We start from the raw sequence: 13,614 nt of genomic DNA, 5'->3' as shown, positions 1-13,614 counted from the left end.
TGTTAATGAAGGGACATGAACACTGTGTCTGTACTGAGTGTTACACACTCCCTGTGTCCCTCCTGTGCCCCAGCTAACCACCCTGCAGCCACCCTCGCTTGCTCATGGACCCCTCTGCAGCACCACCTCAGCCCATTCCAAGGATTTCAAGCCGTGCTTTCGGTACAGGGCACTCTGTGGTCTGTGCCCTGCATTACTCCCAGTAATGCAGTGGTGTGCATTACTCCCAGTGGGAGACAGAGGAGCCAGAATGGGCACAAGCGTTTTTGCATCTCTGCCTGAAGGGCCGGAGGCTGCCCTGCCCTTGAGCAGTCTTTCACATACAAAAAAGGTAAGTCTGTAATTCTTGTAAATCTGCTCTTTCACTGTTAGAAAGACTGAAATGATTTATTGTTTGACAGACAATTACAGTTTATGCAGATTGAAGGCTGAAGGTGTTTCTGCTAGGATTTCACCATTATCTGACATTTTCCAATGTCTGTAGATTTGATGATGTGGTTGAGTTACATTAGCTTTGAAATTATTGACCTGTTCATTACACAGGTAGTAATTTACATCCCATGCTAATTGACAGAGGCCAAGCTTTGTCTCACTTTCAATTTCTCAAAAATATGGAAGCAAGCCAAAGCTAACTTTATGTCTGATGCTGATTTCACATCTTACTAGTCCTAGACAGAGTTATTCCTGAAACTATCATGCACGTATTTTGGAGACTGATATCTAATTTTCCTTGAACATTTTTTCTATTGAAAAGCCTATGTGTTAATGTGCAACACTGCACATTCAAACAATAGGCTATAGATTCATTTGTATTAGAAGTTGGAGGATAACGTGGTTTCTTTCTGAGCACCTGAACAGCTGATCTGTTTCTATATTTATATTTCTCACTGAATATGACTCCAAAATTATTACAATCATGTCAAAATCTATACGTTAACATTCTCATGCACTTCATTGCTATGAGAGTCTCCTATTCTCCTATTCCTTTCAATGTAAGCGTAAGACTTAAAGTAGCCTTATTTTCTTCTTGGTTTTTTTCCTTTTTATTTGGTTTGTTTGTTTGTTTGTTTTGTTGTTTTGGGGGTTTTTTTGCATAGCAAACGGATGTCTTGGGTTTTTGTTTTTTATTTTAAATTACTGTTTGTCGCGTTCCAGTGTGGAGAACAGCGGTAAGTTATTCTAACAATGGATGGATGGTAGGGAACGAAATTAAACCAAAAGAGGCGAACGTTGTATCTAAGAACCGTTTATTGGCAACGAAAACGAGAAGAAAAAGGAGTTGCCCGGACGAAAGAGGGCTCAAGGAGACAGGAAAGGAGGAAGGAAAATGGAAAAGGACAGGGGAAGAGAATAGACAGGGAGGACTGGGGGAACGGAGGCCGTTTGCCCCGCGGGCCAGGGAGTGCTGTGGGCGCGCAGGCCCGGGGTGCGCGCGCTGCGGCCCGTGCGCGGGCAGGGCCGAACGGGCCGGCGCTGTCTCGGACGGGCGCGGCTCCCGCCGGACCCGCGGTGAGTGGGCGCTCGGAGGGGAGGCCCAGCACCCTGGACATACTCGCGGCGAGGGTCGCTCCGATCGGCTGATCCGAATACGGGCAGCCCGGCCAAGAACTCGGGGGCCAAGTGGCAGGGCGGCCGTCGGTGCCACAGGGAGGCAGGACAAGCAGGAACCAGCGAGGGCAGAGATAGAAGGCAGACTGGGGCCAGGGCGAAGGAGGAAGCCAGGCAGCCAAAGAGCAGCGGCGCTGAGCAGTGTTGCAGTTAATTTTTATACCCACCCCGCCCCTCCCAAAGTCAGCCTGGGGACAGGAGACCATTGGTGCGGTCCAAACTTAGTTTGCCGCCCATGGGTGGAGACCTTTTCACGAGCAGTCTGGAGAAGCCACTCCACGGTGTCTCCTACCGAGAGCCTCAGGTGAGGCGTAGGCCGGAAAAGTCTCCCCAGAGGCGAGGCTTCCCCGCTCCTGGCTGTCCCTGCAGTGGCAGGTGTACACGCCCTCCTCCCTCGTGTCTCTGACAGCCAGGGCTGAGGCAAACTAAAATGGCTGAATCAAAACTGAATTGGCTCCTCACTCCGTTTCACATAGAGGTATTTTACAGTCCTAACTCAAAACGCAACCAACCAACCAGTCAACCAAAAAAACTCCAAACACGACCCGAAAACTGAAGCTGTAGCATTCCGTTTAGTAATAAGAACAAGGATTTATAAAGTGGTGATAGTGCCTAGGTGTGAGGTAGATTCCATGAGTGAACATGATTCTCTCTTTCATTTTAGCCTTCTGGTATTCCTTGCCAAAGTACCATACTATATTTTCATGTGTCCATCACAATATCTATGTTATTCCCACAAAAATATTGAAGGGTTGTATTAGGCCTGTTTAGATCCCACCACTATTCTACAGCACCTGCTTCACAGTTCTTAATTATTTCATTAATGTAATATTTTCACATTACTACAAGAAATCTCCCTAAATACCACTTCAATAGTAAGAGCAAAACTGTTCTGTGACAGACAAATAGATCAGATGTTGAGGTACTGTAAGGCTACTGTGTTAAGCCCTTTCCAGTTAATGAGGCAGGAACTGCCCAGGTGACAAAGGGTGAGTAGAAATGAAAGTCATGAAGTCAGCTTCTCTACCCTGTCATAACCAAACAGTTGGCTATAAATGGCCAGCTAACTGCACCCTCCAAAGAGTTACTTTAAAAAGAGCTTGATTTTTTTTTTCATGTCATTACTGTCACCATCTGCAAATTAAGTATGCCAAGTGTACACATGCTTCCAGTATTATTCAACCATCCTCATGATTATATTTCACCCAAAGGAAAGTACGATCTCTCTTTCATCATTCAACCTGAAACATCAGATTTTAAAACTCAGAAGGAAAAAAAATAGACAGCTTAGACTACATCTTCTGTTGCTGCATCTATTAAGTAGTATTATTCCAGTGCCAAACAGGGAATATGAAAATAAGATCAAAGAAGCACACTTTCACTCCCTTAAACATGAAGATTTGCAAAAGGTGAATTTCCATACTGTTATGTAATTCTGAAGGTTGTCAATAGTCCTAACAATCGGATTACTCACATAACTGCCTGGGAAGTAAATGTCTCTTTCCTGATTTTCTTGCAAAATTAAAAGGAAGATCATTAGAAAATTCAAACTAAACACTGATACTGATATCAATTTTAAAATTTCTAACCACAATGAAATAGGCTGTGTTTTACCATGTAAGGCATAGAAGCAACATACAATGATTTGACATTTTAAAATAAATATTTTCAAAGAAAAATGCTAAAAATAGCTCTTTTTGTGTTTAAAAGTCCAATTCAACCATAGATAACCACTAAAACATAAATTCCAATTGCAATCCAGTTACAATGCACACCAAGCACAAAAGCCCTCTAATGATCTTTGATTAGTTCTTTATTAAATTCATCAAGGGAGCAAAGAAAATTTAATAGTCTTCACCATTTGTCATCTTTCTGATTACAGTTTTGATTAGAACTTTCAGCTCTTTTTTTCTTCTTTCCTAGTCATGGCTATTACTGTGATAGTGCTTCTTTCCTCTAGTTTAAGAAGTGCAAGATAGGATAAATGTAACACGCTTGAAATAAATTTTTTAAAAAATAAAATATATATTTTATTAGGTATGTTAATGCCCCAAAATAGCCTAGTTCAGAATATAAGATCTTAAAAATGCAAAATAGCCTTTAATGGAATGTCTCTACAATCATACCATAAAAATTTTATTAGTCCCAGGTAAATAATATCTCGCTTAACTAATCAAATACCTTAAAAATACCCTACACACAGAGTTCTGTGGGGGAAGGAAAAAAAAAGCCACATTTGAAGAGTAATTTTAATTTATCAGAAACATTTTTAAGTGTGTTCTACTATTTCGGTATTCAGTGTTATTCACTTGTTTTATACAAATAAATAAAGAGTTTTACTTTGCATTAGTGATACCTCTATCATAAAAAATTGGAAAGAAAAAAATTGAAATGTTCTAAATAGATGAAACAATTTTCACAAAACTATACACTATGTTGGTCAAAAATGTGTGCATTTCAATCTCTCTTACAAATGTTGAAACTCTTATATTCCCAATACAAATCCAGCTCTGTCACCTGCTGTATGATGCAGGCCCTGATTCACTGTGAAAAGCAAAGGAGTTGCAGCTTTCTTATTTACAAGTGTTACTGCAAAAAAAACTTCAGCAGCAAGTACTGCTTAACCGAGGGATAAAATGAGGAAGCCCATCTTTAGCCAGAGGACATCCCAAGCACTGGGCTGAAGAGCCCTTATTTCTTTCCATTCTTACATCCCCAGATCAGGGAATCTATAGACCTGATTCCCTAAACCTTCCCACAGATAGGAAAGTCTCAGAAGAAACAGAAGGTTTGAGCTGCTCCCCACCCCTTGTGTAGCCTGATAACTCTGCATTTTCAGGATGCTTTTTAACATGTCATTATAGGAACTGCTCTACAAAACTGAAATGCTTGTGATATATTTAGTATTATTGCAATTCTACTGAATGTTAGGCTCTGTGTTTTCCAAATCTTTGCATTTCCAAGGGCATAAGTGAGAACTTCCACTAGCTAATCTTTTTCTTCCTTACTGGCTGTTTACAATCTCTTAAATGATCCAAACAATTAGGTGATACTGAAAATGTAAGATGTTATTTTGGCACTTTCCCTTGTGTATTGTGGTGTATTTGTCATGTGATCCCAAAGGCAGCAGTCGTTTGTTTGTATCTCATTAGGCTTAATAGTCGTAGCAAGGGCAAAAATGAGGAGAAGGGATAGAAATAATGGAGGCATTTAACATTGGTGTTTACAGTAAAATTGGTACATCTTCAGTGCAGAAGATTCATGATGTGTCTTTGTCACTAGGATATTTAAGCTCCATTGTAAAAATAAAGCTTTTCAGTCATGAAAAAGCATCATCTTCAGCACACACAGCTTGCAGAGAGCCAGAAATGGTAAAATCTGCAGAGGGGCTAACAGCCTCATTGAGAAGAAGTCAAAGTTTTACACCTCCTAACTTCTCTTTATTAGAAAATTATTTAAATATTAAATAATAATAAATTTTTTGTTTATTTTTTTATTCTTATTTATATTTATTATTTATTATAATAATAATAAAACAGGGCTTCAAAATGATGATGGGATTAATCAATATGTTAGAAGAGAAAGTATTGAAATAACTTCACGGTTGGCATAGCCAGTTGTCGGATCAGCTCTCCCTTTCATAGGCACTTGTTATAACAGGCAGGGGGCTAACCCTCTCAGACATGGAGCTAATCAGTCCTTGAAAGTCACTTCATCCAGTGGAGTGGAATAATGTACTCTAGCATCGTTTGTCCACCTCTACCATTTGGAGCAATGTTATTTAGACTGTCCATTTTTGCCTCATCAGCTTCCATTTCAAAGATTTATTTTTTTTTTCCAGTGGCATCTTTTATCAGAACGTCAGGTTAAATGTATTGTCTCCTACTATCCCCTTTGTAGTGGGCATTGTAAAGACCAGTCTGTGAATATATAGCAAGATAAAGAAAAAGCAGCTGCATAGTTGGAATGGCTATTCTTTAAGCTTGATTAAGTTCTCACAGAAAAGAAAAAAAAAAATCCAGACAAGAAGTAAGATCACGATTAATGACCAAGAACAATATTTCCAGCAAAAAGTTAACTTAATCAACTTGCTGAACTGCAGGTTCCATTTACAATTACCATGCAGATGCGGGTAGCTGTCATCCTGCAGGCAGTGCACGCGCCTGCCCACCCTGTGCAAACAGATGTTTTTTGTCTCATTTTCCAATATCTGTTTCTGCCCTCCCCACCACAACTGGCTGCCTGCCCTGCCTGCAAGAATTGGTTCTTTTCCCGAGTCTGGGCTGGGCCTAATTGAACATGAATAGATTCCCTGGCCCCAAACAGGATCACTGAACTTGAAGAAGATAAAAGCTGATGGACAAGGACAACAGAATCAACTTTTCTTCACTAGCAGCTATTCCTCACTGTCACTCAGTGATACCAGTAAATTAAATGTTCACAAGGAAAGTTTTTTTTTATAAAAGAGGTATGTCTTTCTCCTGGTACTTGGATATTCCTCTTTGGGAAATTTCCAGGAAATTAATAGAAGTAGAACTAGATGAAACAATGTTGTCAATTTGATTATATTGTACATAGAATCCTTCTGCTCATGGAAATCCTCTTAGTGTGCTAATTCCACTGTTTGATTACATTTATTTTGTTTATATGGAAAATGTGTTTTGCTGTTGTTATAATACTGTCATTTTAGAAGCTCATTCCTCCTGTCTGGAGAAGGCTGGTATCAGCAAGGGAATAGACATCTTTTGACATTTGTTCTTCCAAATTGACTCCTAAAATGAGCTCTTAGATGTTTCCTCTTTGAAATGCAGTAATAGCCTGCAAGTGGCTATTTCAAAATATTTCTTACTCAATGGTCACCATAGGACTTGTGGTGACTCTAGCTGTGTCCCTTTGTCTTCCAGTGATTCCCATTACGTATAAAAGATCATGAAAATCAATTTTATTTTGCATAAATGATTGCCACTTATATATCAATAGCACAAAATACAATGCATGGGTTTATGAATGAGCACTTCCTTCCCTGAGCTGGGAAGAGTCTTGCTGTCATGCAGAGGGGAATATTGATGGCAGCAAGATGTTTTCCAGGGGTTTCTGTGTTTGGGCCATAGTGTAAAATCTATCTTGCTCAATTAGCTTTTTCTTTTTTCAGTGTCACTGCTTGTGTTTGTAATCACAGTGCATAATATACTTATTCTTGACCAAACAGTTGAAACAGAAAGGAAGCTAATCCGAAAATGATGGCGATTCATTATGCACATTTTTCTCTTTTGATTAAAGGGTTCTTCAAAATTAAAAAATGTTGGTCTTATATGAAAACCAATGAGCTTTACTTTAAAAAGAGGAATAAAACTAAAAAATAAACAATCCCTCCTCACCTTTTCCTGTAAAAGCAGAAACTTTCCACAGACTTTTTATAACTGAACCTAATTTTTTTACTTTTAAGATATTTAATTCACTTATTTCATCACAGTGTACGTAACATGTCTGATAGAGCTTCCTACAGTGCTTGGTTCTCTGCTGTCCTCCTAGCCAGTTAAACATAAGCTAAAGTCATTACACTAAAACAAAAAGAAAATGGGGAGGAGTAAGAGGAAGAAATGTAACCATCTGAGTCACATTTGCTGCTTCTCTCCAGGAGTGGTCCCTGATACCACTCATTTGAATAGAAAAATGAGTTGTGTTTTTTCTGACCTTTTCCATCTAGTTACAAATGGTGTTACTTGAAAGGCTAACTCAAGTCTTTTGCACTGTGAGAGTAATAATGTATAATGGTACTTACGTGTTCTAAATTAGGCCCTTGCCAATAAACATCCTTTTTAACCAGATACTTACTTTCTTGAATTTCATAATAAAGCAGAAATTATCTATGTGAAACAGGAAATAATGTATGTGGAACAGAAAAATTAAGGAAAAGTAACTTTGCTGTTCAGCAAAAATTATTGGGTAGTAATTGGCTTCATTCAACAAATCTTTATTAATCAGAACTGTGAAAATAGAGTAAATTAATTTAAATAGAGTCTTCACATCACAAATCACAATGATAAAGAAGATGGGGCAGATAGTAAGATGTGTTGCTTTCAAATATTACACATGATCACAAGCTTAATTATATACAGTTGATGTTCTTTGTTTATCCCTTTGTTATGATTCTTCCAGATTTTCATTTTCTATCTTGACTGCTATGGTTCTTCGTATGTATTCCTCTCACAAGAGAAATCATCAGCGCTTCTGCATTTGTGTCTGTAAGCAACTGTTCACTGAATCATCTACTTTACACCTACATGGAGGAATAAATTGATGCTTAATTGTTTTATGGGAATAATTGATGCTTCAAAGGAGAGTGGGGGATCTTTCTGCAACTCTCCTGTAAAAATTGTTTAAAAGCATTTTAAATTCAATATCTTGATAATATCTGTTTTAATACATCAGGTGAGATCTTAATTGATAAGTCAGTGGAAGTTGTAAGCTGAAATAAATCCTGATAATAGCTGAAAGCTAAATTGAATGGATTGCATATTACCTATATTATTAGTTGAAACCAATTAAATTGTTTAAATTAACAAAGCATAGTTAGAGAAGGAAAGCACAATTATCTTTCCAAAATGGATATAGCATCCTGAGACTTTGCTCTTGAAGGACAGATACAAGCCAGTGCCCACCAGCAGCCTGTGCTTCAGTGCTCTTCTGCTGTGCTTCCAGTGTCCTGAGTGAACAGACACTACTCCCTTGTATCTTTGCTTACAACTATCAGATCTCTCCAGTGTCCTCTCCTATGACTCCCCATCCTAAATGCTCTGTATTTCAAATCCTACTACAATTATGGGTAGCCACGTGCCACATTACCTGCTAAGATAGGTGCTTCATGCTGAAGTTGGGGGATATCTGGCTGTTACTATTTTTCTGCAGTCTAACATTACAGTGCAATTGAAGCAATGTTTCTGAAAGACCAGTTCAGTACATTAGCTCTCAAATATGAAAAAATACACTTTCATCATTGAAATTATTCACTTATAGCAGCACTTCAGCAAAACATTGTCCACACTGACCTTGCAATTATATCGCATCTAGTGTGTACTGATTTACATACTGTATGCTTTTCCACCTGTAATTGAGGCTATTAAGCAGAATGCAGAGGCTGAGCTCCACCCTCTGTACCTAGCAGATTATACAGAAGGTGCAAACTCAACAAAATGTGCTGGGGATGCTGCTGCTGAAGCTACCCTATGAGGGCTTATTGCCCAGCAAAGTAACACTCCTGCCTGGCAGGTGCTTCTCAGCACCTTTTGTTCAGTAAAGGTTATGCCATTCCCAGTGTAAATCACACATACTGCTTAGTAAAAACCATTCTAAGAGAAGCTAGAGAATCTGGAAAAAAGGGAGACACTGTGATGATGCAGCCTCATTTTTAGAATTAGAGTAGAATTAAAATTTTAGATCAGAATTTTTTCTGTTTTAATTGCTCCTTGGAAGAGTATTTATTTGTATTTTTGATATTTCATCAACTGAATGAGGAACTTCTAAAGATGGTGAATTTTTAAATACAAAACCTGTTTTACATTTAAATAATTATTTGCCCACAAACTTTACAGGATTTGGGAATTAATGTGTCAGGTTAGTCTAGCTCCTGAAAATAGCAGCAAATTAAATCATGACTTCATTCAAAAATATCTTTAGATATTTTATTTTACAACACTTTTTGTTTTGCACGCTGTTTGGCTATTAATGTACTGTAAGCTGAGAATACTGATGGCCTAATTTGCTTCTGAAAACGTGAAAAATGTCTAAATCAGAAATGTCCTGAGGGGAAGGCCCAGGGGAAATAATAACATAAAAGTAAAGCCATCTTGAGATCTTAATCTGGAATACTATTTTACATTGTTCTTGCCATATAAAGTAATTATGGAATCAACTATTAGAAGATGTTGAATTAGAGCCTTGGATGGCACCAAAAATCACTGTTGTGAAGGACGGGACAGGACATTTGCATGTGAAAGGATTGTGAATAGTATCTGTAAAGAATTGTGAAATTACTTCCATATTTATTATTATAATTTTGTATCATCACAGTCTCATTTCAGCATGACCTGCAAGAATAGATTAAATTAATGTCATTTTCTCTTCTTGTTAACATCTTTATCACAAGATCAAGCTGTCACAATTTTAGTGTCTAGAATAGTCTGCGAATTACAGAGGGCAAGAGCAGGACCATTTCCCCGTTCTGCGCCTTGGTTTGCTCACCTCTCCCAGTTCGTTCTTCCTTCCCCACCACGCCGAGTGACAATCAACATAAAAGCTCTTTGTATTCTACCCTCCGGTAATAAACAGAAGACAGCCTTCACTATTTTAAACCTCAAGGTGAGTTAAAAATATAGAAGAACAGAACTGAATGAAAAAAAGAGTGGAGAAAGAGGAGGTTTGAATGGAGGCAAGGTTTAGAAAGGATTGTTCAAGAAAATGAAAGCAAGTGTATACATATGTCTTTGATGTACATACAATACACATGGCTAGAATACACAACTGTCAAAATAATTGTTTTTACACTGATAATAAGAGAAAAATCTGTCTCTAGAACTTCAATGCCAGTTTTCATTAACAAGTATTTTGAACCTTAAAAAGACCAAACCTCTTGTAAGAAAAAAAATAAACATTGCGCTTTGGAAATGTTGTCTTTTTATATTTCCCCTTTTTCCCCCTTTTTCTTCATCAACTTCAAGTAAGTGGACAGGAAAGGAAAGACCAGAACATCATCAAGGAATTCCAGAAGTGAAATTTAGAGACATTTTCAAAATATTTTCCAAAAAATGAAAATTTTTTTCATTTGGATACCTGTTGAACAAATTGTTCAGGACCTTGAAATTAGTCAGTCCCTCCTTTCTCAAACATCTTGTTTCCTTGGTTTTAAAGTACTATTAATAAGTGAATATTTTGTGAGATATTGCTGTTCCTGATTCAACATTGTTAATTATTGTCTGAGCTTCAATAATACACTTGTACCTATAGAAATGAGGTGTTTATCTTAGGTACAACTCACATGAGATGTCTTATCCTTTAGAAAAGTAGGATGTTGTTGAAGGAAATAAAATGTTTGGATATCAGATAAAAGAATGCTGCACTCTTGCCTGAGTTATGAATAAATATTACATTCTTCTAAAGTTGTCACAGACTATATTGTTCATGGAGTATTTTTGAAAACTCAAATGATTTAATGACAATTCACTTTTTTACCTTTTAGGAGGGAGAGGAAAAAGAGGTTTTTTTCAGTTTAGAAAGTCTTTCAATAACTTAGACTTGCCATGGTGTTCACAACATCAGGCAGGAGCCCTTTCCTTCAGAGTGAAAGATCCATTTGTGATGCCTCCTGGCTCCTGGCAAGAGGGTGTAATGTGACTCTATCCCAGAGGTACCGTGGAGTAAACAGGACCTCCAGTCGTGGAGGGAAGACCCAGGTTTTTTCTGGCCAAATGTTAGCTAGCCAGCATGAGGGACTGAATAGGTGTGTATTTCACCAAATACCCCAGCTTCATATTTGCTCTACAAATCCCTGGGTTTGTCTGTAATACAATGCCATTGTAAATGTATGTGTTGTATGTCTTGTAAATGTACTATTGCACCCCTGAACAGGTATCAGTATTGCTGCTGTTGTGTTACCATTTTCTTCCTAGAGAATGTGACTTAAAGATCCAGAGCTATATAAAGAGCAGTTTGAACAGCAGCAGTTTCCCAATTACAGCTGGCTATCCTGGACATTAAGGTACAACACAATAATGTCCGCTTTCTTTCCTCCAGCCAGCTGAGCTCTGTCCTCCAGTGCTCCAGGATGCACTTTGAATTCAACAAAAGGGCTCAGCTGAGTCCCAAACAACCAGAGGGATGTAGAAGACTTTCCATAGAAAACCGTAATTCCAGTAACAATTCCAGGACTGTCTGGAAAATGCATGGTAAATATTGTCAAAGAAGAAAACAAATGGTAGCTCAGGAGTACTTTGTTTGACACACCAAAATACTTGTGCATGAGCATAACTTTGCTGAAAGCCTTTGCCAGGCTGATGTCAGGCTGTCCCTGTCAATGAACAATTGTGTGGAAATGAACATGGGCTCAGGAGAAGCAGTATGAACTACATCTGGCTATTTAAATCTACTCAACATGCAAGGCTTTTGGAAGACCCCAGCTCTGCTCCCTTTAGTTATATTCTGCTTGATAATGAGCAGCAAGGTGAAACCAATGACTTAAACAAGTAGACAAATTGTTTTAACTGCTAATGAATGGACTGGGGGTAGAAGTCTGCCTTTTTCCAATATGGTTTTCTGTGCTGACAGTGCAGATGATCTTCCTTTCTGACCATTCATCTAACCATTCCTTAACTTCTACCTGCCAAGGTGTTTGGGTTAAAAAGAATACCATAACTTAATACCAAGAGAGCAGCTGAACAACAGAGCTGACAGAACTGGGATTACAGTGATGAAGTTTTGGGCAACCTGCTGTTCCTGTTAGCAGCAAAGAAAAGTGGTCTGGAGCATTATTTACATATATAATTCATAAGGGTGTTTTGTAGAGGAAAGTAAAACCAAACCCTCATGGAATTCCAAAATAATCTCTAATTTCTTTTTGATATGCTGAATATGTTGACTGCTGATTTCTATCAGAGGTTTTTGGTTATAACTGCAGACCAGTTTCCAGAAGGATTAGAAGAATAAGGCATAATTTGATGTAGGACATGTTGTTGTCAAATGTTGGCTTTTTAACATGGTATATTTATATACTAATTCCATTGTATGTAAAGGGTGATTACTTATTTAATGAAGAGTCTTCACTAGAACAGAGTTTTGTCACAAGATAATGGTCTCATGCTGTTAACTAAATGGGAAATCATTTACTGTAAAATATATACACTCCAATTTATAAGATTACCGTGTACAAGCAAAGATCCAGCAACGGGATGTGGGCAAACATAAGAAAATATATTACCAGAGAAAGAATATTTACTTGTCCATAACGACAAAAGTGGTAACACACAAAAAAACCTCCTACTTTGTTTTATCTTTATTCCCAAATAAATATACATGTCAAAAGCTAGTTAAATCACTGCAAGTTAAATGCATTTGTGAAAAAAAAAAAATCACTCATTGGTGACATCTACAGAACTGCAGAATTCAACCTTTCTGTCACTTGACACTGGTAAATAACAAAAGGGTATTTTCCGTGAGTTTCTATGCCTCTTGGCTTAGGTACCTTCCACCCCTAAGTACACATGTTCTGCATTCAGCACATGTTCAAGGAGTGCTCCCAGATCCTCTTTAAGCTCCTCTGTTTCTATTACCAATATAAATTAATTTGCATATAGGAGTTTCCTAATATTCCTGAATGTGGTGTTAATATACAGCTATAAACTCAAAGTGTTAATCAGGACTACTGAGACAAATAATCTCCCTAAGGGGAAAGTGTCAGTTACATAATCAGAATACATTAAAATCTGGTAAACTGCACGTTTTTAATAAAAAAGAGCAAAATGAAGGGCTGAATTTATAGCCAGCAGACAAAGGTCCCTTAAAAATAGACCTATTAATGCTTTCTGCAAGGTCAGATCAAGGATGATGAAATGAGAATTGACCAAACACAAGAGCAATTCTCAGTTAAATAAAAAGCCAGATACTATTTTCTTCACTGACAACAGAAAATGAACATAGAGACAAGAAAGGTTGATCACTGGTGCCAAAAATGTACTTTCCATTCTCTGAGCTTTCTAAAGTCTCTTCTTTTATCCATTTTCTATTTTTCATCATATTGCCATTCTCCTTTTTTTGTCAATGACCTTTCTTCTGTCCAACTCAGCTTCTGTCTAATGACCTGAAGAGGCCTTCTTCACAGCCTGGAAAGCTTTATATTTAAGATCCCCCTCCTTCATTAGAGTGAAAAGTGAACAGCCTCTATGTGCTGGGTGTTAATGAATGTGAAGAAAGATTTTTTTTGTATGTGTTTTACACATTATGTTCTTGACTCCTTGA

At 37.9% G+C, this 13,614-nt stretch overlaps 1 protein-coding gene across 1 annotated transcript; it reads left to right on the top strand.

Moving 5' to 3' along the window:
* Positions 1–1,193: 1,193 nt before the first annotated feature.
* Positions 1,194–12,685, top strand: LOC111930009 (uncharacterized). Its single transcript, XM_086895155.1, has 4 exons — positions 1,194–1,912; positions 7,768–7,853; positions 9,755–9,966; positions 11,398–12,685. The coding sequence occupies exons 1-4, from the start codon at positions 1,194–1,196 to the stop codon at positions 11,437–11,439; spliced, it is 1,059 nt and encodes a 352-aa protein (XP_086751281.1). The 3' UTR covers positions 11,440–12,685.
* Positions 12,686–13,614: the final 929 nt, after the last annotated feature.

This window comes from Cyanistes caeruleus, chromosome 6 (genome assembly GCF_971803275.1).
Source record: "Cyanistes caeruleus chromosome 6, bCyaCae1.hap1.1, whole genome shotgun sequence".
NCBI lineage: Eukaryota > Metazoa > Chordata > Aves > Passeriformes > Paridae > Cyanistes > Cyanistes caeruleus.
Note: the sequence above shows the minus strand (reverse complement) of the source record. Positions and strands in the feature narration are given on the sequence as shown.

Bases quoted from the DNA above. Each gene is read 5' to 3' on its own strand.
- LOC111930009 (XM_086895155.1), top strand. From the start codon at position 1,194: ATGGTAGGGAACGAAATTAAACCAAAAGAGGCGAACGTTGTATCTAAG. The intron at 7,854-9,754 runs GTAAGCAACTGT...CTTTATCACAAG, and splicing joins GCGCTTCTGCATTTGTGTCT to ATCAAGCTGTCACAATTTTA. The intron at 9,967-11,397 runs GTGAGTTAAAAA...TCTTTCCTCCAG, and splicing joins TCACTATTTTAAACCTCAAG to CCAGCTGAGCTCTGTCCTCC.